At 41.1% G+C, this 27,490-nt stretch overlaps 2 protein-coding genes and 1 pseudogene across 2 annotated transcripts; all 3 read right to left on the bottom strand.

Annotated features, from left to right (window-relative positions):
- Positions 1-1,677: 1,677 nt before the first annotated feature.
- LOC120054252 lies at positions 1,678-3,111 on the bottom strand (annotated as a pseudogene).
- A 5,679-nt stretch (positions 3,112-8,790) lies between these two features.
- Positions 8,791-17,525, bottom strand: gclm (glutamate-cysteine ligase, modifier subunit). Its single transcript, XM_039001910.1, has 7 exons — positions 17,211-17,525; positions 16,418-16,486; positions 10,885-10,969; positions 10,644-10,700; positions 10,201-10,403; positions 9,994-10,108; positions 8,791-9,853 (listed from the first exon to the last, which is right to left on the bottom strand). Exons 1-7 carry the CDS (start codon positions 17,334-17,336, stop codon positions 9,684-9,686), a joined length of 825 nt encoding a protein of 274 aa, XP_038857838.1. The 5' UTR covers positions 17,337-17,525; the 3' UTR covers positions 8,791-9,683.
- Positions 17,526-21,600: 4,075 nt separating this feature from the next.
- On the bottom strand, positions 21,601-26,580 carry slc5a9 (solute carrier family 5 member 9). The gene is made up of 13 exons (XM_039001909.1): positions 26,416-26,580; positions 26,084-26,155; positions 25,701-25,805; positions 25,369-25,533; positions 25,175-25,280; positions 25,003-25,083; positions 24,625-24,830; positions 24,317-24,452; positions 24,090-24,197; positions 23,752-23,902; positions 22,895-23,063; positions 22,561-22,776; positions 21,601-22,403 (listed from the first exon to the last, which is right to left on the bottom strand). Exons 1-13 carry the CDS (start codon positions 26,542-26,544, stop codon positions 22,020-22,022), a joined length of 2,028 nt encoding a protein of 675 aa, XP_038857837.1. The 5' UTR covers positions 26,545-26,580; the 3' UTR covers positions 21,601-22,019.
- Positions 26,581-27,490: the final 910 nt, after the last annotated feature.

Raw genomic sequence — 27,490 nt, 5'->3', positions numbered from 1 at the left:
GTACTCATTCTCTGGGTAGAAACTGGTTGAGCAGATGTTAATTCATTTGTTCTCTTTATGTGGATTTGTACCCTGAGACAAAAAAAAAAATCTGTTCCATGTTCCAGCAAATATACACATAATGGAAAGGGTTGCAGAGAATAGCTTTTGTAAAACAGTCCCTTTGGGCACAATGCAGCCCATTCAACTCAATTGGCTTATCAGGATGAAGACAAAGTACAGTAGACCAATGGCTTACGGTGGTTTTGTTCAATAAATCATTGGAAAGTTTTAAAAAATGAGTGCTTGAACTAAGTATGTCTGGTCATCCTAAAATATCAATTCATATTGGATATGTCAGGGGAAAGTATGAATAGTTCCCAAGCAGTGTTTCTTGGCACTTCAGTCCAAAGCCTCTTCAGCTTGACTTAAGTATGCTAAATGGGGAAACTCCTAACAAGTATAGCAATGGTGGCTATGCATAATATATTTGAAATCTTGATTTCCATTGTTTATGGCCATGAATGTAAAAAGGCCCAGTGCAGTCAAACATGTTTCATATACTGAACAAAAATGCAACATGTAAAGTGTTGGTTTCATGAGCTGAAATTAAAGATCCCAGAAATGTTCCATATGCACAAAAATCTTGTTTCTCTCAAATGTTAAGCATTTCTCCTTTGCCAAGATAAGCCATCCAGCAGCTGACTAAACAGCATGATCATTACACTGGGAACAAAAGGCCACTAAAATGGAGTTGTCACAACAATGCCACAGATGTCTCAAGTTGAGGGAGCGTGCAATTGGCATGCTGACTACAGGAATGTCCACCAGAGCTGCTGCCAGAGAATATGTTAATTTCTCTACCGTAAGCCGTCTCCAATGTCATTTTAGAGAATTTGGTAGTACGGCCTCAACATGGTGTTGGCGAGCGGTTTGCTGACGTCAACACTGAGGAGTGCCCCATGGTGGCAGTGGTATTATGGTATGGGCAGACATAAGCTAATGACACTTGCATTTTATCGATGGCAATTTGGATGCACAAAAATACCGTGACGAGATCCTGAGGCCCATTGTTTTTACGGTGTCTGTGGCTAAAGGATTCCGTCATGTGAAATCCATCTTATTAATTTAAATCAGTAAAAATCTATGAAATTGTTACATGTTGCGTTTATATTTTGTTGAGTATATATTTGGAATGAAATTGTGATAATGCACTTGGTGCGTGCTGTTTGAAAATACATTTCAGCCCGTTTTGGTGGGATGGAGTTTTGGCCTGCCAGGCAGATAAATTAGTTGATTGTTCCAAACCTCTGCCAATAACAGCTAGTTTTCAATTTTCCCCCTCCCCACTTAGGATTGTCTGGGAGTAGTCTGACAATTATTGCTTGAGAAATTGCTCTTTGCTATGAAGAGATTTGTTTTCCATTAAAATGATACTACAAAATAAAACAATCACAGTAAAGTACTTAATTGTTTCCCAAAAATGTGATGAAGATAAAAAAAACGTTGAATTACAAAGTCATAAAATCTGTTGATACATAGTTCGTTCATGTTTATAAAATATTTAACAGATGCATCGACACTCAGACACTTTAAAAATGGTACTGTATGTGTTTAACAGGTTTCATTCAGGCATTAACATATAATGGTCTCAATACAGCCATGACTGCATTGTATACAAACATTGCTCAGTCACTCTCACTTTCTGAACTTATTATTTTTCTTGCAAGCACCAATGGCTGCTTTTTCTGTCATGATCTGTTGGTATTTCTTCTTGTTTCTGTTGAAAATGCATAACAATTGACAATAAATATTTGATATGAACTACTTAAAGGGCTTATACTTTCCATAAGCCCTTTAAGTAGTTCATATCAAATATTTATTGTCAATTGTTATGCATTTCCATACACTATGCCAAAACCATAGTTTCAGACATGATATGAACTAATACTGTACATGACAAAGGTCAAATGAAACTTACTGTCTGAACTCTGCATCAGCAAGCAACTCTGCCACCATGGTTCTCTTCCGGTCTTTCTTCGGGACACGGGAATGATAGAAGTCCACAGGGCTATCTACTACTGTAGCAACCTGGAACAAAGACATTCAAGCACAAAAAGGTTCAAATAGTTCCAAAATAAAAAGTACATTGTAAATCCTTACAGTAATTCTAGCTAAGAGTAGTGAGGAATAGTGGCTCAATGTTTTTTCCCCCATAGCATTAAACACAACATATGGAGCACTGGGAAAATCAAGCACAGTTGAGGGTTAGATGATTACTGACCTGGAAATACTTGGGGAATCCATCTCTATCATTCTTCTTGTAAAACCACTTGGGGTCCATTGCTCCAAGCATTTTCAGTGCTTTGAGATCGCCCTTGTCATTTCAGGAGCCCGCATGTCAAACCAGCCGGCTCCAGTTGTCTTCTCCCTCTCCTGAGCATGGCAAGCCAAGGAGGAATCATGCCAGTCAATGAGTGAACAAAAATTGCTAAATGTAGTAAAAATATAACTTCTCCTTGTATCACACTACTTCCTTTTCTAAATTAATAAACAAGGGTACATGGACTTGTATTCACTTTGCGCTTCAGTTTCACAGCCTGTTTGGACTCCCTGTATGGAGGCACAGCATCTTTCTTCTCAAGTCTGGGCCAATAACACTTTTCTTCATCAACTGCCAACAGAGAAAACAAATCACAATGTAGGAGAAGCAGAAAATCTGAAAAACGCAGAGATCCGTGGCAGTCAAAGGGTTGAAATTCATGAAAAACTTCCTCTCGTTATTGAATTACCCAGCCTTGCATAACTGCACAATTCATTACCAATTCTACGCCATATATCACCTTCAAAACAAAATCAATGAAAGTTATTTACCTCATCTTGGCTCTTCTGTTCTTTTAGTTTTTTCAGGGAGTTAGAGACAGTCTTTGATTTGCTGCCATCAAAATTGATGTATAATCCCCCAAGCTCCTTCACTCTCAGGCCCGGGTCAATGCGGCTGGACAACTCTTTCCTATAACAGATTGTCTCAAATAATTACCCGGGAGAGGAAGCATTGTCTAGTCTCCAACTGGTTCGCTCTTGATATGTTAATGAAAATGAATGTGAAAAGTCTTTATACGTGCTTGGCATTGCAATTCAATATTTGAGTAAATAGCTCCATTGCTTGAGATTTAAAAAAAAAACGAAATCCTGCTATCCATTCAGAATAAAAATGGCAGTGTAGCCCTGTCAACTTATAGCCATTTTTAAATGCACAGATGACATGGTCATGAACAACAACAAAAAACAGATACTTACAATTGTGGATTGTAAGGACTGAGCAGTAGCAGCTTAAGGTCTGGATGGGCCTGCATCCTCTTCATCCTCTATACAGACAGCTTCCTCTTCACCATCAGGACCATCCCCTTCCTCCTCAGAATGCTGGCTATTGTCATCCTCTTCATCACTGCTCTCCAGTAAACTGATCATGCCAGATTTCTGTATAATGACCGTGTCTCTGGGCTCCTCTAGTTTGTCAGCGTCAGATACACTGACCTTCAGGTTCTGGCTAGAGGTCACCAAAATGGGCTCTGTGCTGTGAGGGGCTTCATCTTGATCAGCCCTTTCATTCTCAGTTACTATTGTGCTGCTCACATCCATAGTGTCCTCACTAGGCACTGCCTTACATTCCTGGCTGTCTACCTCCGATGGAGGACCTGTGTGGGGGTTTACATCTATGGCCTTTTCCTCAGACACCACTATAACAGGGGACATTGCATTTTCACACGCTGTTACTTTTACTGTATGATCGAGAGAGACTTGCGCATCAGCTGGTGTTATCGACTCCTGTTCTATTATCACTGGGGTGTCCGCATCTGCTGCATCCTCAGTGGACAGCTCCCTCTGCTGGTCTTCTGCTTCCACTGCAGGCTCACAGAGGGCCTCAGCCATCTCTGCATCAGCACTCTCACAGACTGTCACTCTGACTTCAGACTCTGCTGGGATCACTTTCTCATCTTTTAGGATTTTTGCTGAGCAGGGACATCCGCCTCAGAGGTATTCTTCTCTGGCTCTTCACGGACGGTTGTCTCTACGGACTCCTGTTGTACACTAGTGACCTCTGCATCCTGAGAGACTGTCACACTCCCAGTTTGCTCCAGAGCAGATTTTGGAACTTGGATGGGCTATGGCTCATCAATCACTACATCCTGATCCTCAAGGATTGTATTTTCTTCACCCACTTCTATCACGGAGCAGTATGGATCAGCGTTGATTGCATCCTCTAATTGATGGTCCTCTGACACACTATCATCTGCAAACTCAGATACACTCACCTTATCTGACTGGCATAGGGATTTCTCAACTAGTATATCCAGGGCCTTGGCTGTTAGCCGGGTAAGTGGAGCTGCCCTGGAACTGCGGTTGGATCCAGTGCGACTACTACAGGGGGTGCCCCTGCCTCTCACCGAGCTACCCAGAGGGGTATACACATCAGTCTGGTCAGACTCAGAGTCCATTACAGTGGTGCCTGTCAGTTTAGGAACAGGCCACCTGCGAGTGGACCTCCTGGGAGTCATACTTGGCCCAGACTCAAAGCCCTGAGTCACAAGTCTGGAGGTCACAGGGAACTGCTTTAACCACACCTCTGCTTCTCTTGTGAAGTAGAGGTGACTTGGAGCCATCAGTGGTTTCCTTTAAATGCATGGGGATAGCATCAATAAACCAACCCGTCCTGCTTCTGGTAGCTCTACGCACCGTGGACGTCTGAGCAGAGACAAGACTCAGGATCTGAAAGCTCAGTGTCCTCAGTATGATACTTTGAAGTAGTCCTTGTGCTCCTGGTCACACTGGTCTAGAAGTCAAGAACCTTGGACTCAGACACCACTGAGCTACAAGAATTATTATGGTCCTGTTTGGCAGTCTTTGAGAACGGTCGTCCTCAGAGTCCTGGGGGCTCCGCGAATGTTTGGTCCTCTGTAGCCAGACACTGAGGAGGAACAAGAGTCTACCTCAGACACATCCTCTTCCTTTATTGCGTCAGGCTGCGCCCCGCCTGTGGCTATCCTTCGGCCCCTGCGAGCTGGCTGTTTGTCGGGTATAACCTCCATATCTGATACAGCAGAACAGCAGGACTCAGACACATCAGCTTCATGGGTGGAGTCTACCTGGTTAGCAAAGCCAGTGTGACGTTTGGACGCCCTGGTCTTCCTCTTCACGGTGGACCTCTGGGCCTCGGAGAGAACATTGTGCTGGGAGTCACTGGTCACCTCAGACTGGGTTGCAGTCTCCCTTTAATCAGCCATCCTCCTGGTTCTCCGAGTGGACGCTGGAGTGGCCTGTGGCGAAATGTCAATCCCAGTACTTCAGAACTACGAGACAAAACACTTTATATAAGCAAAGCAATCTCTGGCATGATGAATCTGTTGAAAACAGTAGGGTGTAGTTGTGTTTTTGACAGTGGAGCAGTGTTAAAAACGAATCAACTTATCAAGACATTGATTAGCAAGCTGGCTATTTGAGTCAGGTGTGTCAGTAACCACATTCCCATCCAGTGTTTTTAACCTCTCTTGGGTAGGGGGTAGTATTTTGAAGTTTGGATGACAAACGTGCCCAAAGTAAACTGCCTGTTACTCAGGCCCAGAAGCTAGGATATGCATATGCATGGTAGTATTGGATAGAAAACACTCTGAAGTTTCTAAAACTGTTAACATAATGTCTATGAGTATAACAGAACTGATATGGCAGGCAAAAACCAGAGGAAAATCCATCCAGGAAGTGGGATTTTTTTGATGTGAGTTGTTTTCCATTGAATGCCTATTGACTATGTTATGGGTTAGGGCCCAGATTGCAGTTCCTATGGCTTCCACTAGATGTCAACAGTCTTTAGACATGCTTTCAGGCTTGTATTTTGAAAAACGACGAGTAAAAAGACCTTTTGGTTAGAGGACAGGGGAAGAATGCAAAGCTGCTTTGCGCGCGTGACCGATAGCGTGCCGTTCGTTGTTTTTCCTTTCTATTGAAAACGCTATTGTCCGGTTGAAATATTATTGATTATTTAGACAATAGACAACCTGAGGATTAATTATAAACATCGTTTGACATGTTTCGACAAACTTTACCGGTACTATTAGGATGTATTCGTCTGCATGTTTTGACCGCCCTGGAGCCAGTGCATTACTGAACAAAACGCACCAACAAAACTGAGTTTTTGGGACATAAAGAGACTTTATCGAACAAAACAAACATTTATTGTGTATCAGGGAGTCTTGTTAGTGCAACCATATGAAGATCATCAAAGGTAAGTGATTAATTTTATCGCTATTTCTGACTTTTGTGACTCCTCTACTTGGCTGGAAAATGTTTGTACGCTTTTGTAAGCGGGGCGTTGTCCTCAGATAATCGCATGGTATGCTTTCGCCATAAAACCTTTTTGAAATCTGACACAGCGGCTGGATTAACAAGAAGTTAATCTTTAAGCCGATGTATAACACTTGTATATTTTATGAATGATTATTATGAGTATTTCTGTATTTTGAATTTGGCGCTCTGCAATTTCACCGAATGCTGCTCATAAGAAGTTTTAAAGTCCTACCATATATATTTAAAAAAAAGTGTCAGTACAATTTGAGAAAATGCCAACAGTGTTTGAAATGGTGGGATCTTTGTGTTGGTAAAATTTATTATGAGAGAAATGGCAGTGAAAGTACCTTTATGCCCAAATATTGATATAAGAAGAATCCTATCAAAGTAGACTTGGGAGTCAAGCGATATGTTGTGTGGGCCTCCCACTATCACGCCGGAAAGCATGCAGTTTATTAGACTACAGATTGTGTGTATTGTTGTGAAATTGATAGATATTACTGCACTGTTGGAGCTAGAAACAAGCATTTCCCTACACCAGCAATAACATCTGCTAAACACATGACAACATTTGATAACTATGAAACAAATTCAGAATCATGTAGTAACCAAGTGTTGAATCAAAATATATTTGAGATTCTTTAAAGTAGCCACCCTTTGCCTTGAAGACAGCTTTGCACACTCTTGGCATTTTCAACCACTTGTTGGCTGCTTTTCCTTCACTCTGCAGTTCAACTCATCCCAAACCATCTCAATTGGGTTGAGGTCAGGTGATTGTGAAGGTGCAGCACTCCAGCACTCTCCTTGGTCAAATATCCCTTAAACAGTTTGGAGGTGTGTTGGGTCATTGTCCTGTTGAAAAACAAATTATAGTCCCACTAAGTGCAAACCAGATGGGATGGGCGTATCGCTGCAGAATGCTGTGGTAGCCATATCTGGTTGTGTGCCTTGAATTCTAAAATCAGTGTCACCAGCAAAGTAACCCCACACCATCACACCTCCTCCATGCTTCACGGTGGGAACTACACATGCGGAGATCCGTTCACCTACTCTGCGACTCACAAAGACACGGCGGTTGGAACCAAAAATCTCAAATTTGAACTCAGACCAAAGGTCAGATTTCCACCAGTAATGTCTATTGCTCGTGTTTCTTGGCCCAAGCAAGTCTGTTATTGGTGTCCTTTAGTAGTGGTTTATTTTATTTATTCAACCATGAAGGCCTGATTCACACAGTCTCCTCTGAACAGTTGATGTTTAGATGTGTCTTTTACTTTAACTTTGTGAAGCATTTATTTGGGCTGCAATCTGAGGCTGGTAGTGCTAATGAACTTATCCTCTGCAGCAGAGGTAACTCTGGGTCTTCCTTTCCTGTGGCGGTCCTCATGAGAGCTCGTTTCATCATAGGGCTTAATGGTTTTTGCGACTGCACTTGAAGAACCTTTCAAAGTTCTTGAAATGTTCTGCATTGACTGACTTCATGTCTTAAAGTAATGGACTATCGTTTCTCTTTGCTTATTTGAGCTGTTCTTGATATATGGACTTGGACTTTTACCAAATAGGGCTAAATTCCACAAATGAATTTAAGGCACACCTGTTAATTGAAATCCATTCCAGGTGACTACCTCATGAAGCTGGTTGAGAGAATGCTAAGCATGTGCAAAGCTGTCATCAAGGCAAAGGGTGGCTACTTTGAAGAATCTCAAATATATTATATTTTATTTGTTTAACGCTTTTTTGGTTACATTTATTATAAAAACGTTTACCCTTTATTTAACTAGGCAAGTCAGTTAAGAACAAATTCTTATTTACAATGAAGGCCTTACTCCAGCCAAATCCAGATGACGCTAGGCCAATTGTGCACCACCCTATGGGACTCCCAATCACAGCCAGATGTGATACAGCCTGGATTCAAACCAGGTACTATAGTGACACCTCTTGCATTGAGAGGTGATAGACCACAGCGCCACTCAGGAGCCTACATAATTCCATGTGTTATTTCATAGTTTTGATGTCTTATTCTACCATGTAGAAAATAGTAAAAACCTTGAGTAGGTGTCTCCAAACTTTTGACTGGTACTATATATATTATTTTTTATTTATTTAAATTTTACTGCAACTGCAAACCACAGGAGCCTGCGCTCTGTTGCCTTGGTTAGGTAACTGAATCATGGCTGGCCCTAGCCTTTGAAACCCTAAGTGAGATTTGGTTGAGTGGCCACCCCACCTGGCAGGGAAAAAACTTTAGCCCCCCCCCTCTCGATGGCAGAGAAAGTAAATGTTTCCGTGCCCGGTCGGTAGTCGGCCATGATTACGACAAGTTCAAATAGCGGATATTGCTAATTGCGTGACTGACTGACTCATAAGAGAAAAACTGGCTTAGCACTATACCTGAACACATTTAGGTAATTTAGCAGACACTTATCCAGAGAGACTTACAGTTAACGCATTCATTTTAAAATAAAACACTTAGTCTGTTTCATCATTTAATAAACCCAATTCTAGGACATGATATACAGAAAATGGCAACATAAAATATGAATTACAGTACAAGAGAGAAATCCAACTTTTTGGACCAAAGCCATGATGAATAACACATTATCAATCCAGACACTTCAGAGCTTGTAATTCATTTTCCATGCCAATCTGGAATTTTTCAGTGCTATTATGTACACAATAAAGGTGTTGAGCGTACTAATTTAAACCCTAGGAGGCGCACCCCACAGTTTGGGAACCACTGTCCTAGTATATGCTCAGTAAGTACAGGGCTTTAAACATATATTAAAATGTTTGACATGACAATACTAACATCCATAAAGTATCACTACATTTGTTTAAAATAAAATGTGTACACTCAATCAAAAATAGTTTCTGAACTAACCATAAATGTCCATTGGAATTAGGCCTTAATCCCCCCCATTGCCAATAGAGGGTGCCAGTATTATACAGTAGAAGCTGCTCATACACATCAGAGAGCACTAGGACTTTACATGACTCAAGCTTTAACAACAGATCCAAATTTACAATGTAAAAATATCATAGGACATTTCCATAGTGGGTTAGAGGTTGTGTTTCCCCTTTAAACTGCTTTAGAATAACTCTGTCATTGTACTAAAATACAAATTATGTGGTACCAATGCATCATTTTTTCATAACACCCCATAATCCTTGATACAGCAGAAATAAAGTAGATGCGGGGAGAAAAGACAGAAAAATCAGCTTTGAAACCATGTTGGATAAAAGTTTAGCTACCTATCAGTCTTTAAAACACAGCTTCCACTGCAATGCAGAAGGGTAAGTGGTTTCATTACTATGAATGCATTGGTCATGAATAACATCTGAACAACTGGTTTTCAGAGGACATGCTACAGGCTGCTTCTCTTTGCGTGAACAAGGTAGCCTTTTGCTTTGATGATCCCCCTGCTTTTGACTATGATGGAGTAACGCAAAACCCACTCCAACCTCCAGTCTGCCACCTTCAGGTCCTGAGTGCTCTCCTGCACTGCCTCCTGGAAGCTGGCAGCAGTAATCAGTTCTACAGGAAAAGAGACAATGTGTTAATTCACTGACCCTCAGAGCACACACACATCCTGTCTGTACCCTACTCATGTAAAACATGAATCTGATTATATAGTGAAAATATCACAAATTCAAATGCAAGAGCGTAATTTTCACCTTTTGGGTCATTATGAGTCAGTAGCTGAATGTCAAACTCCTTTGCAAAAGCAGTCAGATCAGGGGGCATCACACAGCAGGAGGCCAGATTCACCTGGTTACTACTGGGTTTCACCTAGACCAGGAGAAAATAAAACAATTCAAAACCCAAAATACACCAAAGCAATCCTAGAACAATCCGAGGGTCTCATCAACATCACCACTCACCTGGGCCCAGTTGTAGAGCTGCTCCAGGAGCTCTTTGTCCAGGTCGGAGGTGCCGATGGTAGCGATCTTGTGGCTTTGCACCAGACCCTCCAGTTCACTCCAGGCAGGCTGCAGGTTGGCCAGGGTCTGGCTCACTTCCTCAGGCAGAGCAGGGGGCGCAATGATCACTGAGTCCAGCTGGGACACAGCCAGGGCCTGGCAAGCTGTCAGAAACAGTCCATCTTATGAACATGAAACTTAAAGCACAAAATTGGTTGAGGTTATGCAAACATGAATTGGGTGTGGTCCAGGAACAGACATAAGTTCACTGATACTAACGTCTACTTTGGTCTGTTGAATTTTGATATGACAGCATGGTCAGGTTTATAGACTATTGCATATGCCAAATAACTTTTGGCAGTCACTGAGTCAATATGGTTCTTTGCAACAAATGTAATACTCACCCTTATCTACTGCATCTTTGATTGAAGAGAGGTCTGCCTCGCAAATAAATAGTTTGACTGTAAAGCAAGAATATGGACATGTTAATGACAAAAGCAACCCCTCGGCAAGGTACCAGGAAAGGCATTTTTGTCATGCAATTCACATACTAAGCTCAGAATTCCTCATGTCAATGCCACACTGCGGTCTCATATCATCACTATGTCAATTGTCATGAAAACCATAAGTAACATTAAAACTCACCTGAAACCTTCAGCTCCTCCCTCTCCTCAGGTGTGATTGCTTCTGTAGCTTGAGGGATGGAGCAGTCAATTGTGTCTGGTAAGTCCTAAATAAATAGGTGTCAATCAATATTAGAACATGTACTCAAACTTCAAAAGTTTGTCAAAGAAAAAAATAATAATAAATTAGGCTTAAAATTACATAAAGAACCAGAGAAGAAACTTCAATAGTGCCTCCACTTTGTCCAAATACGAACCCAGAATTTCTGTTTCACAATCTTGTGGGATTTCATTGCAGGGATGCTCCAATAAGCTTTGGCTTTGTGTACGTAATGCACAGTTCAGACCCCGAACTTATGGCGAGTCGAACTGAATGGAAATGAAGAGCGAGCTGGCAACACTACAGCAGACTTCCTCGTTGGTTTGGGGGCTAAGGTTTTAAGGCATAACAATGATCTCTCACAGAAGTCCTCCACCTGCGAATCCGAGACCATGAATGTGCTTCCGCTGTGTGTGTTTGTAGCGAAGCAATCTTTATTTGCATACAATTAACATTAATATGCATTACCATTTCTCCCGACAGTGGAAGAACTGCTCGCTCTGGCATGCTGCATGAAACAGATGCGTGCTTCATGTGTACCATGCCGAATATGCGGCAGAGGCTGCCGAACTATCATCAAAAGTCCGACGAGGCGCACTTAATGGTTTCAGTCAGCCCTCTATTCCCGCCCTTCCAAAGAGAAAGTGACATAGAACTATCACCGCACAGAACTAAAAATATGTTTTAACTAGGGCTTAGACCCACCCCCCTCCCCATTCACTGAGCGTGCTGAAGCAGATTAGCAGAAATATCACAGGGCAAAGCCACGCCAACCTCACAGCCGAAGCACATGTAGAACCTTTCGCAGGCAACTTTGCATGAACGATCAAAATGACAGTTCCCTTTCATCAGTCTGAGGAATTCTTTGCAGTCAGACAGCTATTTTGTTTTCCCAGGAGAAGAACGTTATCGCGTAGAAGTAACCCATGGTTACACAAGTATTGTTCATTAATGCTAGATGATGTGAAATGTTAGCTGATCAGAGATACTGTAGACACTTGGTCACCATGGGAACTTGGTAAAAAGATTATGGACACTAATCGGTGTTTGGAAGTTGGGTTAATAGCTGTTTTGTAGCTATGTACGTAATAAAACATGCATGGGAAATACAACTAGGCTATGTGGTAGACACACAGAAGAGGAGTGCTTCTTTGGTTATAGTTGTATACCATGAGTTGCTCTTTGATCATGGGATAAAATACTATAGAACAAAAGGTAGTTGATGCTGGATAGTAAATGCCCCAAAAAAAACTTAGTTCAACCATTTTTTTTTTTAAATAATCAAAGCACTTTCATGTAGTGGATAAATTAGTCTTTAAAGCGTATGCATAGCAATAATATATATTTTTTATTACTAAAAACACAGATGCTTTGCAGCTACAATAGCCTTTATCAGCGTGACGAACTACAATGCATTTGCAAAGTTCAGACCCCTTCACTTTTTCGTTACAGCCTTATTCTAAAATGGATTCAATAGTTTCCCCCCCTCAATCTACACACAATAACCCATGACAAAGCAAAAACGGATGCAATTTTTGCTAATTTATTAAATAAAAACAAGATTATCAGATTTACATAAGTATTCAGACCTTTTACTCAGTACTTTGTTGAAGCACCTTTAGTAGCTATTCCAGCCTCGGTCCTTGGGTATGACGCTACAAGCTTGGCACACCTGTATTTGGGGAGTTTCTCCCATTCTTCTCTGCAGGTCCTCTCAAGCTCTGTCAGGTTGGATGGGGAGCGTCACTGCACAGCTATTTTCAGGTCTCTCCAGAGATGTTCGAACGGGTTCAAGTCCGGGCTCTGGCTGGGCCCCTCAAGGACATTGAGACTTGTCCCGAAACCACTTCTGTGTTGTCTTGGCTGTGTGTTTAGGGTTGTTGTCCTGTTGGAAGGTTAACCTTCACCCCAGTCTGAGGTCCTGAGCAGGTTTTCATCAAGAATCTCTCTGTACTTTGCTTTGTTCATCTTTGCCTCAATCCTGACTAGTCTCCCAGTCCCTGCTGCTGAAAAACATCCCCACAGCATGATACTGCCACCACCACCATGCTTCACCGTAGGGATGGTGCCAGGTTTCCTCCAGACATGACGCTTGGCATTCAGGCCAAAGAGTTCAATTTTGGTTTCATCAGACCAGAGAAACTTGTTTCTCATGGTCAGAGCCCTTTAGGTGCTTGTGGCAAATTCCAAGCCGACTGTCATGTGCCTTTTACTGAAGAGTGGCTTCTGTCTGGCCACTCTACCATAAAGGCCTGATTGGTGAAGTGCTGCAGAGATCGTTGTCCTTCTGGAAGGTTCTCCCATCTCCACAGAGGAACTCTGGAGCTCTGTCAGTGACCATCGAGTTCTTGGTCACCTCCTTGACTAAGACCCTTCTCCCAATTGCTCAGTTTGGCCGGGTGGCCAGCTCTAGGAAGAGTCTTGGTGGTTACAAACTTCTTCTATTTAAGAATGATGGAGTGTGTGTTTTTGGGGACCTTCAATGTTGCAGACATTTTTGGTACCCTTTTCCAGATCTGTGCCAACACAATCATGTCTCGGAGCTTTACGAACAATTCCTTCGACCTCATGGCTTGGTTTTTGCTCTGACATGCACTGTCAACTGTGGGACCTTATATAGACAGGTGTGTGCCTTTCCAAATCATGTCCAATCAATTGCATTTACCACAGGTTGACTCCAAGTTGTAGAAACATCTCAAGGATGATCAATGGAAATAGGATGCACCTGAGCTCAAATTAGAGTCACATAGCAAAGGGTCTGAATTCTTATGTAAATTAAGGTATACGTTTTTTTTAATAGATTTTCATAATTGTCTAAAACTGTTTTCGCTTTGTCATTATGGAGTATTGTGTGTCGATTTTTTTTTAGGCAAGTCAGTTAAGAACAAATTCTTATTTACAATGACAGCCTAGGAACAGTGGGTTTACTGCCTTGTTCAGGGGAAGGGGTCTGAATTAGAGGTCGACCGATTAATCGGAATGGCCGATTTCAAGTTTTCATAACAATCGGAAATCGGTATTTTGGGGCGCCGATTTGCCGATTTTTTAAATTATTATTATTTTTTACACCTTTATGTAATCTTTATTTAACTAGGCAAGTCAGTTAAGAACACATTCTTATTTTCAATGACGGCCTAGGAACGTTCTTCCTCGTTCAGGGGCAGAACGACAGATTTTGAACATTGTCAGCTCGGAGGATCCAACGTTGCAACCTTACAGTTAACTAGTCCAATGCTCTAACACCGGATTACATTGCACTCCACAAAGAGCCTGCCTGTTAGCGAATGCAGTAAGCTAAGGTAAGTTGCTAGCTAGCATTAAACTTATCTTATAAAAAACAATCAATCAATGACTGTCATTGCTCCAATGTGTACTTAACTATAAACATCAATGCCTTTCTTAAAATCAATACACAAGTATATATTTTTAAACCTGCATATTTAGCTAAAAGAAATCCAGGTTAGCAGGCAATATTAACCAGGTGAAATTGTGTCATTTCTCTTGCGTTCATTGCACGCAGAGTCAGGGTATATGCAACAGTTTGGGCCGCCTGGCTCTTTGCGAACTAATTTGCCAGAATTTTACATAATTATGACAACATTGAAGGTTGTGCAATGTAACAGGAATATTTAGACTCATGGATGCCACCCGTTAGATAAAATACGTAACGGAATAAACGTTTTGTTTTCGAGGTGATAGTTTCCGGATTAGTCAAAGGTATATGGTTTAGAGAGAAATAGTCGACGCGTTATAATTCCTGTAATAACTTGCGGCTGAACTTGAAAGGGGTTCCTTCGTTATTTTACCGTTCATGTCTTCCATAGAGAATGTCTTGATCTACTTCAAATAAGGTCTGTGTTTCGTGCAGGCTTAAACCGCCTCGTGGTTTTGATACCCGTGTAAATCTCACTAGGATAAGGTAACGTTTGTCAACATATTTTCATAAATCCACTCTACAATTTTTTTTATCTTTGCTTATATTTAGCCAATATTGATCAGAGTTACCTTGTCCTAAGGATATCTACACAGTTATAAAATTGGCACGGTGGTGTAAGCCTACACGAAACACAGACCTTATTTTAAGTGAATCTAAAAATATCCTATGGGATAAATGAAGGAACCGCTTTTCAGATTTTGCTAGAAGGTGTCATGGGAATTATGACTCGCACTTTGGGTTGTCAATTCTTACCATGCCCATTATTAAAATAGGATTTCCTGCATATAGAAATTAAAGTTTTTGTTTTCAACATTCATCACAGGTAACTTAAACTCTATTTTTATTCAAACAGTTGAGAGTATTTGTCTCCTAAGCAGACTCTTCAGTATCATTGTCACTTCAGAGCTGTGTGTGTGTGTATTTATGTATTATATTAAGTTAGAATAAGTGTTCATTGTTCATTCAGTATTGTTGCAATTGTCATTATTACAAAAATGTGTATGATATATATATATAAAAAATCTAATAAAATCGGCCGATTAATCGGTATCGGCTTTTTTTGTCCTCCAATAATCGGTATTGAAAAATCATAATCGGTCGACCTCTAGTCTGAATAGTTCCCGAATGCACTGCATGTGGTATTGAGTGGGTGGATGGAGTGTGATGTCTTTCCAGTTTTCCGCTGCAGTCATTTAGCTGTGGCGCTGCGCCACGGTAAAATCGTTGTCACCAGGTCAAAAAAATATGTAACATGAACAATATTTCTGCCGAGGAGCACTTTGAATATGCTAGAGCGGTCCAGATGTAGTTTTCCTCTGCAAACAAAACATCTAATGAATAGATAAACTATTATACTATGGGTTGTCTGATTTATCTATTTCCCTGGTCAGCCTGTTGTGTGTTCAAGTTATGAGTGACATAGGGAGGAAAACATGCATTCCGACAAGCAGTCAATGCACAACAATTCTGGCAATCGCAGAGAAAACAGTTTAAATGGCCTTTATTAAAAAGAGAGGGATCCCAGCTTTCCATTCCTACTTTATTTCTCAACTCCTAAATATCTGTGAACTGCACCATTTTAAACCCTGAGTTTGCAGTGAGTGCATTGGGAGAGTGGGACTAAATGTAACATGGGTCAATTGTAGGGTAACTTGGGGTAAAACGCAATAACCTCTAAATATTTGTTGGGGAGTGACTTAAATTGTGGTGACAGATTACATGCTTAGTTGAACAAGAGTAGTGGCAACCAGGGAAAGTGTTGGGGGGGGGGGGGGGGGGGGGGGGGGTTAATGGTGACATGAAGTGGTTTCTGTTACCCTAGGTGACCCCAAGTGTTTATGCAAGTTTAAATAAATCATGGATGCTAACTAGTTAAAAGATTAAAAGATCACATTTGGGATCTAGCTAATTATTAGTCCAATAGATTAAATGCAGATAGGCAACCCATGCTTCAGCCCATTGATTTATAGCAACTAGAGATCAATAAATAAACAAATAAATAAGAGGAAACTGCCTAACCGTTGGTGAAGTTGGTGGTGGTATCGTGGCAAACCACTCACTAAGTGTAGCTCGAACACAGTCTTGAATCTGTAATGGTAAAAAAAATATGTATTAAGAGTGGACTGTAAATGAATGGAAGTGTTAACATGTTTGCTATAAACAACACCTCGTAACTAGGTAGGGCTTTCAATGATGCCTACAGATCACTCAATGATGCTGTGAAAGATTGCCAGACATGGAAAGTATAGGATTATTTTGTACTCTGCTGGCAATTAGTGTCTTGGACAGTATGAAAATGTGCGCATTATTAAGTTCTGGTCCTGAGCTATGGCTTACTATACAACATCAACACTAGTAAACGCTAAATGGAGATTCTTCGCTACACTTACGAGTCAAATTGGGCACAGCTTCAAGGAAATCGTTTTATGATTGTTCTCCATGCCGAATTAAAGCTGGCCTTCTATAATCTACACAAGACAAGTCCTGGCTTTCTTAATTTAAAATGTCCTCATGCATCTTTGAATCTGATTATCAGGTGAATCATGACCCTGACAGGGCTTGCAATACAGCCATACACGTCAGACTACATAACGCGAACTGATGTTTTCTAATGACGTAATGGGGATGGATTTAGGAAAGACAACGCATGGTTGTTGAGCTACCTAACGCGCTAATTTACGTCGAGGCCATGGTTTTTCAAGCTAGTTAGCAACAACATTATCTAGCCAGTTAGCTGACCAGCCGTGATGCACTCTTTTCAAACGTCTTACATTAGCTAGCCAGTTATGACAGAGTCAATGGTCAGTCTTACCTCTTCACTAGGTGAAGACGGACATTTTTTCTTGAGACGGCTACGGTTTACTAAATTTCCCGTGTGCAGATTCAATGTCGTAGCATGGTTGAGAAGCACCTTAGCACTGGTGGTGTGAGTTTCCATGTGGTGTCCTTGGTTGTCAGTAAATATATCGTAGTAAAACGCCCTTTTAAGCTATCCAGCAACTTATCCTGTTATTTGATTCTGCAGCTAGCGACAGGACTCACCGCGTTTCAAAAACAGTACCTCTGTGAATTACTGAATTGCATATGTACCGGTAGTTTATTTTGCTGGTGGAAACAAGAGCTATGAGCACGCCCACCTTGTAACTGTGCGTTGTGTGCAAAATCTGGCATGGATTTCTGTGGAATTTAGCACCCTTTTGACCAATATGTTGTTACAGTTCAGTACTGTACTGACAATTGTAATGTACATTAATCATGACTCAGCTTGTTTCAAGAGAGATTTCCTTTTTAATTCAACATGAATATCACCCCCAGTAACCAGGTTTCCATCCAACCTTTTTATGCTTAGTAACAAACATGTCGGGTAAAAAATGTGACAGGTCTGATGGAAAAATAACATTTTTATGTAAACGTTCAAAATGTTAAAAAAATAATAATAATATGCCAAACTATGTGGGATCTTCTTGTTTCGGTAAAATTAATTATGCATCAGCAAACCGCTCGCACACACGACGCCATATACGTGGTCTGCGGTTGTGAGGCCGGTTGGACGTACTGCCAAAAACTATACCATATGGTAGAGAAATTAACATAAAATTATCTGGCAACAGCTCTGGTGGACATTCCCAGAGTCAACATGCCATTTGCACACTCCCTCAAAACTTGAGACATCTGTGGCATTGTGTTGTGTGACAAAACTGCACTTTTTAGTGGCCTTTTATTGTCCTCGGCACAAGGTGCCCGTGTAATGATCATGCTGTTTAATCAGCTTCTTGATGTCCGACACCTGTCAGGTGGATAGATTATCTTGGCAAAGGAGAAATCCTCACTAACATGGATGTAAACAAATTTGTGCACAAAATTTGAGAGAAGCTTTTTGTGCGTATGGAACATTTCTGGTATCTTTTATTTCAGCTCATGAAACATGGGACGAGCACTTTACATGTTGAGTTTATATTTTTGTACAGTGTACTTAAGTAAAACTACTTTAAAGTACTACTTAAGTTGTATTTTGGGGTATCTTCACTTTACTATTTTTATATATTTTTTTTTACAACCTTTACTTCAAATAAAAACAAATGTATTGGTAACATACATGTGTTTAGCAGATGTGTAGCGAAATGCTTGCCCTTCTAGCTCTGACAGTGCAGTAATATTTAACAAGTAGTATCTAACATATACCCAATAAACATGTACAGTTGAAGTCGGAAGTTTACATTAACACTTAGGTTGGAGTCATTAAAACTCGTTTTTCAACCACTCCACAAATTTATTGTTAACAAACTATAGTTTTGGCAAGTCGGTTAGGACATCTACTTTGTGCATGACACAAGTAATTTTTCCAACAATTGTTTACAGACAGATTATTTCACTTATAATTCACTATATCACAATTCCAGTGGGTCAGAAGTTCACATACACTAAATTGACTGAACCTTTAAACAGCTTGGAAAATTCCAGAAAATTATGTCATGGCTTTAGAAGCTTCTGTTGGGCTAATTGACATCATTTGAGTCAATTGGAGGTGTACCTGTGGATATATTTCAAGGCCTACCTTCAAACTCAGTGGCTCTTTGCTTGACATTATAAGGAAATCAAAAGAAATCAGCCAAGACCTCAGAAAAAAAATTGTAGACCTCCACAAGTCTGGTTAATCCTTGGGAGCAATTTCCAAACGCCTGATGGTACCACGTTCATCTGTACAAACAGCAGTACGCAAGTATAAACATCATGGGACCACGCAGCCGTCATACCGCTCAGGAAGGATACGCGTTCTGTCTCCTAGAGATGAACGTACTTTGGTGTGAAAAGATCAAATCAATCCCAGAACAACAGCAAAGGATCTTGTGAAGATGCTGGAGGAAACAGGTACAAAAGTATCTATATCAACAGTAAAACGAGTCCTATATCGACATAACCTGAAAGGCCGCTCAGCAAGGAAGAAGCAACTGCTCCAAAACCATCATAAAAAAGCCAGACTACGGTTTGCAACTGCACATGGTGACAAAGATCATACTTTTTGGAGAAATGTCCTCTGGTCTGATGAAACAAAAATAGAACTGTTTGGCCATAATGACCATCGTTGTGTTTGGAGGAAAAAGGGGGAGGCTTGCAAGCCGAAGATCACCATTCCAACCGTGAAGCACGGGGGTGGCAGCATCATGTTGTGTGGGTGCTTTGCTGCAGGAGGGACTGGGGCACTTCACAAAATAGATGGCATCATGAGGCAGGAAAATTATGTGGATATATGGAAGCAACATCTCAAGACTTCAGTCAGGAAGTTAAAGCTTGGTCGCAAATGGGTCTTCCAAATGAACAATGACCCCAAGCATACTTCCACAGTTGTGGCAAAATGGCTTAAGGACAACAAAGTCAAGGTATTGGAGTGTCCATCACAAAGCCCTGACCTCAATCCTATAGAAAATTTGTGGGCAGAACTGAAAAAGCATGTGCGAGCAAGGAGGTCTACAAACCTGACTCAGTTACACCAGCTCTGTCAGGAGGAATGGGCCAAAATTCACCCCTTATTGTGGGAAGCTTGTGGAAGGCTACCCAAAACGTTTGACCCAAGTTAAACAATTTAAAGGCAATGCTACCAAACACTAATTGAGTGTATGTAAACTTCTGACCCACTGGGAATGTGATGAAAGAAATAAAAGCTGAAATAAATAATTCTCTCTATTATTCTGACATTTCACATTCTTAAAATAAAGTGGTGATCCTAACTGACCTAAAACAGGGAATTTTTACTTGGATTAAATGTCAGGAATTGTGAAAAACTGCATTTAAATGTATTTGGCTAAGGTGTATGCAAACTCCCGACTTCAACTGTACATATGAGATGGGTAATGCAATATGTAAAAACAATTTAAAAGTGACTAAGATACCGTAGAATAGTGTGGGGTGCAGTTTATACATGTGAGATGAGTAATGCTAGATACGGAAACATTAAAGTGGCTAGTGATCCATTTCGAAAAGTGGCCAGTGATTCCTAATCTATGTCTATCGGTAGCCACCTCTCATATGCTAGTGATGGCTGTTTGTTTAGCAGTCTGATGGCCATGAGATAGAAGCTGTTTTTCAATCTCTTGGTCCCAGGTTTGATGCACCTGTACAGACCTCAGTGGCTCGGGTGGTTGATGTCCTTGATGATCTTTTTGGCCTTCATGTCGCATCAGGTGCTGTAGGTGTCCAGGAGGGCGGGAAGTTTTCCCCTAGTGATGTGTTGGGCAGACCGCACCACCCTCTGGAGAGCTTTGCGGTTGTGGGTGGTGCAGTTGCTGTACCAGGTGGTGATACAGCCTGACAGGATGCTCTCGATTGTGCATCTGTAAAATTTTGTGAGGGTTTTAGGTGTTTCTTTAGCCTCCTGAGGTTGAAGAAGCGCTGTTGTGCCTTCTTCACCACACTGTCTGTGTGGGTGGACCATTTCAGTTTGTCAGTGTTATGTACACCGAGGAACTTGAAGCTTTCCCCCTTCTCCACTGCGGTCCCATCAATGTGGATAGGGGGGTGCTCCCTCTGATGTTTCCTGAAGTCCACGATCATTTCCTTAGTTTTGTTGACATTGAGTGAGAAGTTATTTTCCTGGCACCACTCTCCCAGAGCCCTCACCTCCTCCCTGTATGGTTGTCTCATCATTGTTGGTAATCAAGCCTACTACTGTTGTGTCGTCTGCAAACTTGATGATTGAGTTGGATCCGTGCTTGGCCATGCAGTCATGGGTAAATAGGGAGTACAGGAGGGGGCTGAGCACACACCCGTGTGGGGCCCCAGTGTTGAGGATCAGCGAAGAGGCGTTGTTTCCTACCTTCACCATCTGGGGGCGACCCGTCAGGAAGTCCAGGATCCAGTTGCACAGGGTGGGGTTATGACCCAGGGCCTCGAGCTTAATGATGAGCTTGGAGGGTACTATGGTGTTGAATGCTGAGTTATAGGTATGCATGCTTCTTGTTCAGATGGGACAGGGCAGTGGGCAGTGTGGTGGCGATTGCATCGTCTGTGGATCTATGGAGGGCAGGTAGTTTGCCCCCGGTGATGCGTTGTGCAGACATCACCACCTTCTAGAGAGCCTTGCGGTTGTGATGTTTTGTACACAGATAGCGCTGTTGGCTAGACGCACGTGCCAATACCAGTGTGCACACTCGCTATTTAATGCAATATTTTTTTGTGAGAAAACCAACAGTAGAGTTGAAAATGCGATGGAAACCCATTTAACGTGTATTTTTTATTCAGTACATGGGGAATTTAACCGCAAAAGGTATTTTATGTCCAATACGTCATCACGCACAGCCTTTTATCTGCAACAAGTCCATTTGATGGAAACGCATCTATGGTAGGAAAATGTGCATATTGTTTTTATGCGGATTTTAGAATATTCGCATGAAAATCTGTCGCCAATTGGATGGAAACCTAACTACTGACCCTGATCAAAGAGTACACATACAAATGACAGTTTTGGCAATAAAAAGTCTAAATCCCAACAACTAAAAACAACATTACCATTATTGTTTGACATTCTAATTGTAAACCAATTAGCATTTTGTGTGTGATCAGTAATTCAATAAACAATATGTGATTCAAGAATATCTATAATCAAAAGGAGAGTTATATTAATAACTCAGGCAAAGTAGCCCCACATAAAGATATTGATAGAGAGTAGTATGAGGGCGTTAGCATTGCACACATTCCGCCAGATTGGTTCTTCCTCAATGCTGGTCAGTTTTAACTCCAAGGCATGTTTCTCCTCCAGGGTTAACTTTTTCTTCTCAGGCCCAGACAGCCCACACAGCCACATTCCAGTACGCTTCCAGCACGGCCCGGCCTCCACAGCAGCCACCGGCCCGGCCTCCACAGCAGCCACCGGCCCGGCCTCCACAGCAGCCACCTCCCCAACTCTGGGGTCAGGAGTTCTGGGTGGTGTCCTGGGCTTTGTGGTCCATGGATCATTGAAGTCAATGCGCGGCTCCTTGCTGTGTCTTGTCCACCATGTCAGGCGATGGAGCTGCAGGGGGATTGAAGAGGGGAAGAATGAATAGGTTATAACATGTATCAAAATGTGTACATGTTCTTTTCTTTTAACTGAAATGAATCTCATAAGTGACAGCATATATTTTGCAAGTCAGTTTAATGTTTATGATTAGCACATGTGGCACTCTTACATGGTGCTCTGGAATGGCCGGAGTGCAGAGGCTGACAGCAGTGATGACCAGGCTAGTGAGAGCCAGGAGGATAAGAGCAAAGTACAGGTAGTGGACATCCCTGATGAAGGCTGGCCGTATGTCCATCTCTCCACAAGATGGGGTGCCATACACAAACACCAGCACCATCTGCACCAAGCCAACAGCAAGGCCCACGATCAGACCCCAGAAGGCTCCCTGTGTTAACGGTCATCCACATTGAACACACACACAAAGGGACAGTGTTTAATATCAAATCTCAACAATGTGCTTTATGACATACAAACAAATAATGGCATAAAACCCTTGATCTGACCTGCTCATTGACACGCCTCCAGAAGATGGCCATGATGAAGACAGCAGTGATGGGAGGAGCCAGGTAGCTGGTGATGGCCTGGATGTAGTCAAACAGCTGTCCACTGTTGGCTGACTGGATGATGGGGATCCACAGGATGCTGAGCACCACCATTACTAAGATGAACACCCTGCAGGTGATGACCACAGACAGGAGGTGAGGGTTCTTTCAGTTTAAAGTATTGTATAATGAATCGTACATAGGTTACTTTTGTTAGGAATCGTTGCCTTACTAAAATAGTTTTATTTAGAAAAATCCTGATCAAGCTTTCTAGTATGTAAATGTAACCGTATTGAGTATATACAGCTTTGGACTTTGGACCAAAGGTCATGGGTTTGGATTATGGGGCAGGGAAACTCAAATTGCCTCCATAAAACAGACATCTTAATGGGATATATACCTTAAGTCTTGCATTCAAAACAAGGCAATGTTTGCAACAGGGAATTCCCACAAAACAAATAATGCTTGCTCCATCCATTTTGTATTATTGTTTGAGAAAAAAATTATATCACTTGTTATTTGGGTAAAAATGAAAATTCTTGACACTTATAATAATTAATAATTAATTATTAACTAATAATTAAGCTGTATAAAGTTTGTATAATGTCTTCTGAGGTTTAGTTATGCGATTTTAAACTAAGCTTATTATTCACAGGGGACTCAAAGGAATTGTAGCACAAAATACAACAGTGCCTGGAGTAAACAAAAGCAGAACCTGAGGAAGTTGGACATTTTTAGACACAGCTATTGTCAAACAACCGGCTTTGACTCATGTTTAGAAGACATTGCTGTACATTTCTTTAATGGTGTTTACCTACCTGCCCACTACCATAAGTTCTGGCTCGGAGGCCTGTGGCCGGACCCTCTGCCAGATGTCCATGGTGAACAGGGTGCTGCTGCTGTTGAAGATGGAGGTCAGAGAGGACATGAGGGCAGCCATCATTACTGCAATCATCAACCCCCGCATGCCTGGAGAGGACAGACGCAGAGATAACAGATTGAAGAGTGAAATTGGGCGAGTCAGATTTAAAATACAAACATCCTCAGAAAATTACATAGACACACATACAGTGATGACACATTTGAACCTTTTCAAAAATAGGATCAATAGTAAGTGTGTTTTTAGTGTGTTCACGCGTGTGTGCGGATGTCTTACCAACAGGCATAAGTTCTACCACTAGTTTGGGGTAGGCAATATTGGAGCAGCCCACGGTGGCTCCACAGATTCTTTGGCACGCAATGGGGTCAACACATCCTACCTCATCTGCAGACATAAAGAGACAATATAGTAATACACAGTACATTAACATACTATACAACTTCTGAACAAGGGCAATACCATTGCTGTATATTGGATTTAGTATAGACAAAGTGAGAACTCACTTGGGTAAAGTGCTCTGCTGATCATTCCAGGCATCACGATAAAGAACATGGGCAGGACCTTCAGGTAACCTCCCAGCAGAGAGCCTCCTTTGGCATGGGACAGGTTCTTGGCTGAGAGAGACCTCTGCACTATCACCTGGAGCAGGTTTGGACAAGGTCACTTACGTGAGGAAATCTCCTGCCTCACCAAAAATGTGGGATTCTTCGTAATGGTCTACTGTAACATACCTAAATAACACGTCAAAATAACACCTTAGACTTGACTGTAATGCAAAACGCAAGTCAACTACAAAAGTTCCATCTCATACCTGGTCAGCGCACCACACCCAGGTGGCTATCACTGTGAGGCCAAACAGCAGACCAGGCCAGGGCAGATCCCCCGTCACTGGGTCTCTGAAGATGTGGAAGGCATCGGACCGGGGGAGATGGCATGTGGTGTTGGGCACAGTCAATGTGGGGATGGCCTCCTTGTACTGCTCCAGCAGACCCTCATACCAACCCACTTTGTCAAACGCTAAAGATAAAGTTCAAGGGTCAGTTTGAAAATGAATACAATAAATCTTCCAATTATGAATTAATAAAATAATTATATACTATGATACTAAAGTAGTTTTAGACAAATTCATATTTAGAGGTATATACTGTATACCGTTGAACTTATACTATAGAAAACATAAAAACAGTACCTATGAACATGAGTACGAATGCGCCTATTACCATGATGACCGTCTGTAAAGCATCTGTATAGATAACTGCTGTCAGCCCCCCTGGAATCAATAACAGTCAATGGTAATCAATAACAAACAATGCCATGTAATGAATTAATAAATTACTGGTAGATTATGTTAAAAAAGTTACCAGCTATAGTGTAGAGGGCAGTTACTAGAAGAAGCACCACTGTGGAGAGATAGAGGTCCCAGCCCAGGGACACTTGAATGAACAGAGCGCCAGAGAAGATGTCTGTCTGTCAGCAGAGGTAACAAGAATATTCAACTAGCACCCTGAACTGCCTTATGAAAAATTATAGATTTTTTTTAATATGAGCATCTTACTGATATCTTGGTGAAAATATAGAGGATGAGGGAGAGAACACTCATGTAGATTCTGATGCGCTGGCCCCCAAACCGCTTCTTCAGGTACTCTGGCATGGTTACCACACCAGCGGAGATGTAAACAGGCACAAAGATCCAACCAAGAGCAATGAGGACCCAAGCTGCCTGTGAAACATGAAAGCTTATTCTTAGCTGAAATACTGTGGATAGGTCTTCAAAATAAAGGGCGTCCACCTCCTGATGGAAATATTGACAAACTGTAATAACTTGATTTCCTCTCCATTGTTTATCATCTTGGTGTTTTTTCACAATGCACTTAACATATTACTTACATTCCATTCAAAACCTCCAACAGCGATGCCTCCTGCTGCTCCACTGCCAGCTAGTCCAATTAACAAACCACTGCCAACATTACTGGACATCAGAGAGGCCCCAATCTGAGACAGCAGAACACAATTTACTTCATTTAGTCAATTCTTATCTTTGGATATAGATAGCTATTATCAGTATCAACTATTTTCATCCAATTATTTACTGTTATAAAAAAAAAATGTTCCTAATTTAAAATAGATGATAATACTTAATAGTCTGGATCATGATTAACTTTTTATCTAGTTGACATACTAATTTCATCACTAATGTTCAGTTCAATGCATAGAGTTTATTTGAGTTCAATGCATTGAGTTCAATACCATCAAAATCTCAGGCTACTTACAGGCCACCATGTCATGGATCTTCCAGCCAAGAAGTATCCACCCACTGTCCCACGGTTTGCCCTGACAGAAGACTGCAATAAAGAGTTAATTTACATCATACATCAAACTATACTGTCGGTAGATATTAGTTACAGCAAAGCCTTCTCAATGACATTGCTTTATACTTCTTATTTAGTCAATATTTCATTTATTTGAACAACAAATTTTGTGAGAGGAAGAATTCTGATGAATTAATCTCCACAGTATTACTTCAGTGTTAGGTCATTGTACCAGTCTGCCCTCTTCATACAATGAAAGCATCCACCAGGTAATAGGAGTGTTTATTACTTACCCATATTCCCACAACAAGAACAAGGACGAAGTATACCACGACCACAACAATATCAAGAGCTTCCAAAGCAAACTTTTCCTGTAATTCAGGCACAGAAGTCGTTGTCGCAAGACTAGGTGTTGAAGTCATTTTGACAAAAACATAGAAAACCGTGTGAACTTTGAGGCTAGCATGAAGCAAGTCAATAATTAATCAGCTTATCAAGACAGTAAGGAACCCCATTCATTGGTCACATATAAACCGGAAAGTCTACAGAAATACCTATCAGATTGTAAAGGATGCTTCCTGGAAAGATTTCAGTGGTGACATTTTCCTAAAATCCATAGGATGTGTATGCTGTATGCTCTGTTGGAACACTAACAAACATACTATTATGTTCCAGAATTGGTTTGACAAGAACATTATCTGGGTTAAACAATTATTGAATAATGATGGCCAACTATATGATTATCAAGACTTCATGAGAACAAAATGTTACATTCACTCCTGAGAAGTATCAAATTGTTGTTAGAGCTGTCCCTAAAGGTGCTATTCTTCTTTTAGGAGAATATAACAATACTCCAAGTGCAACTGTTGAGGACTTTGTAGCCTCAATACATTTAGAAGGAATTTACATTTTAAACTATAAATGTAATAACATGTATATAAGGAAACTATGTCAATATGTTACTATTCCCTCTGCTAAAATGTACTGGAATGCAGCCCTAGGACAAGTGAACTGGAACAAAGTTTTGTTGTTATCTGGTAAATATTGTATATCTAATAAGGTGAAAAAAGTATCATACAAACTCATTCATAGAATCTATCCTGTAAAGACCTTTATTATATACAGATTTAAAATAGCTATTGATAACAAATGTGTATTTTGTGGTTGTGACCCAGAAACTCTTGACCATTTATTTTGGGACTGTTCTTATGTCAGAAGATTTGATTGAGTTAAATTTTATTTGAAAAGAAACGACTATTAAAACCTCTTATGGCTGCAAGCCCGAGGTCGGTACACCTATGACAACATCCAGCTCAAAGTGCAGGGCGCGAAATTCAAAAAAATATATTTTTTAAATATTTAACTTTC

Source organism: Salvelinus namaycush, chromosome 10 (genome assembly GCF_016432855.1).
Source record: "Salvelinus namaycush isolate Seneca chromosome 10, SaNama_1.0, whole genome shotgun sequence".
Classification (NCBI taxonomy): Eukaryota; Metazoa; Chordata; class Actinopteri; order Salmoniformes; family Salmonidae; genus Salvelinus; species Salvelinus namaycush.
The sequence above is the reverse complement of the archived record's forward strand: the minus strand, read 5'-3'. Positions and strand labels throughout refer to the sequence as shown.

Excerpts from the sequence above, each read along its gene's own strand:
- gclm (XM_039001910.1), bottom strand. The coding sequence starts at position 17,336 with ATGGAAACTCACACCACCAGTGCTAAGGTGCTTCTCAACCATGCTACG. Across the intron at positions 16,487-17,210 it reads CGTCTTCACCTAGTGAAGAG|ATTCAAGACTGTGTTCGAGC; the intron begins GTAAGACTGACC and ends TTACCATTACAG. Across the intron at positions 10,404-10,643 it reads CAAAGATGCAGTAGATAAGG|CTTGCCAGGCCCTGGCTGTG; the intron begins GTGAGTATTACA and ends TGTTTCTGACAG.
- slc5a9 (XM_039001909.1), bottom strand. The coding sequence starts at position 26,544 with ATGACTTCAACACCTAGTCTTGCGACAACGACTTCTGTGCCTGAATTA. Across the intron at positions 26,156-26,415 it reads TTCTTGTTGTGGGAATATGG|TCTTCTGTCAGGGCAAACCG; the intron begins GTAAGTAATAAA and ends TCTTTATTGCAG. Across the intron at positions 24,453-24,624 it reads GGGTGTGGTGCGCTGACCAG|GTGATAGTGCAGAGGTCTCT; the intron begins GTATGAGATGGA and ends AACCTGCTCCAG.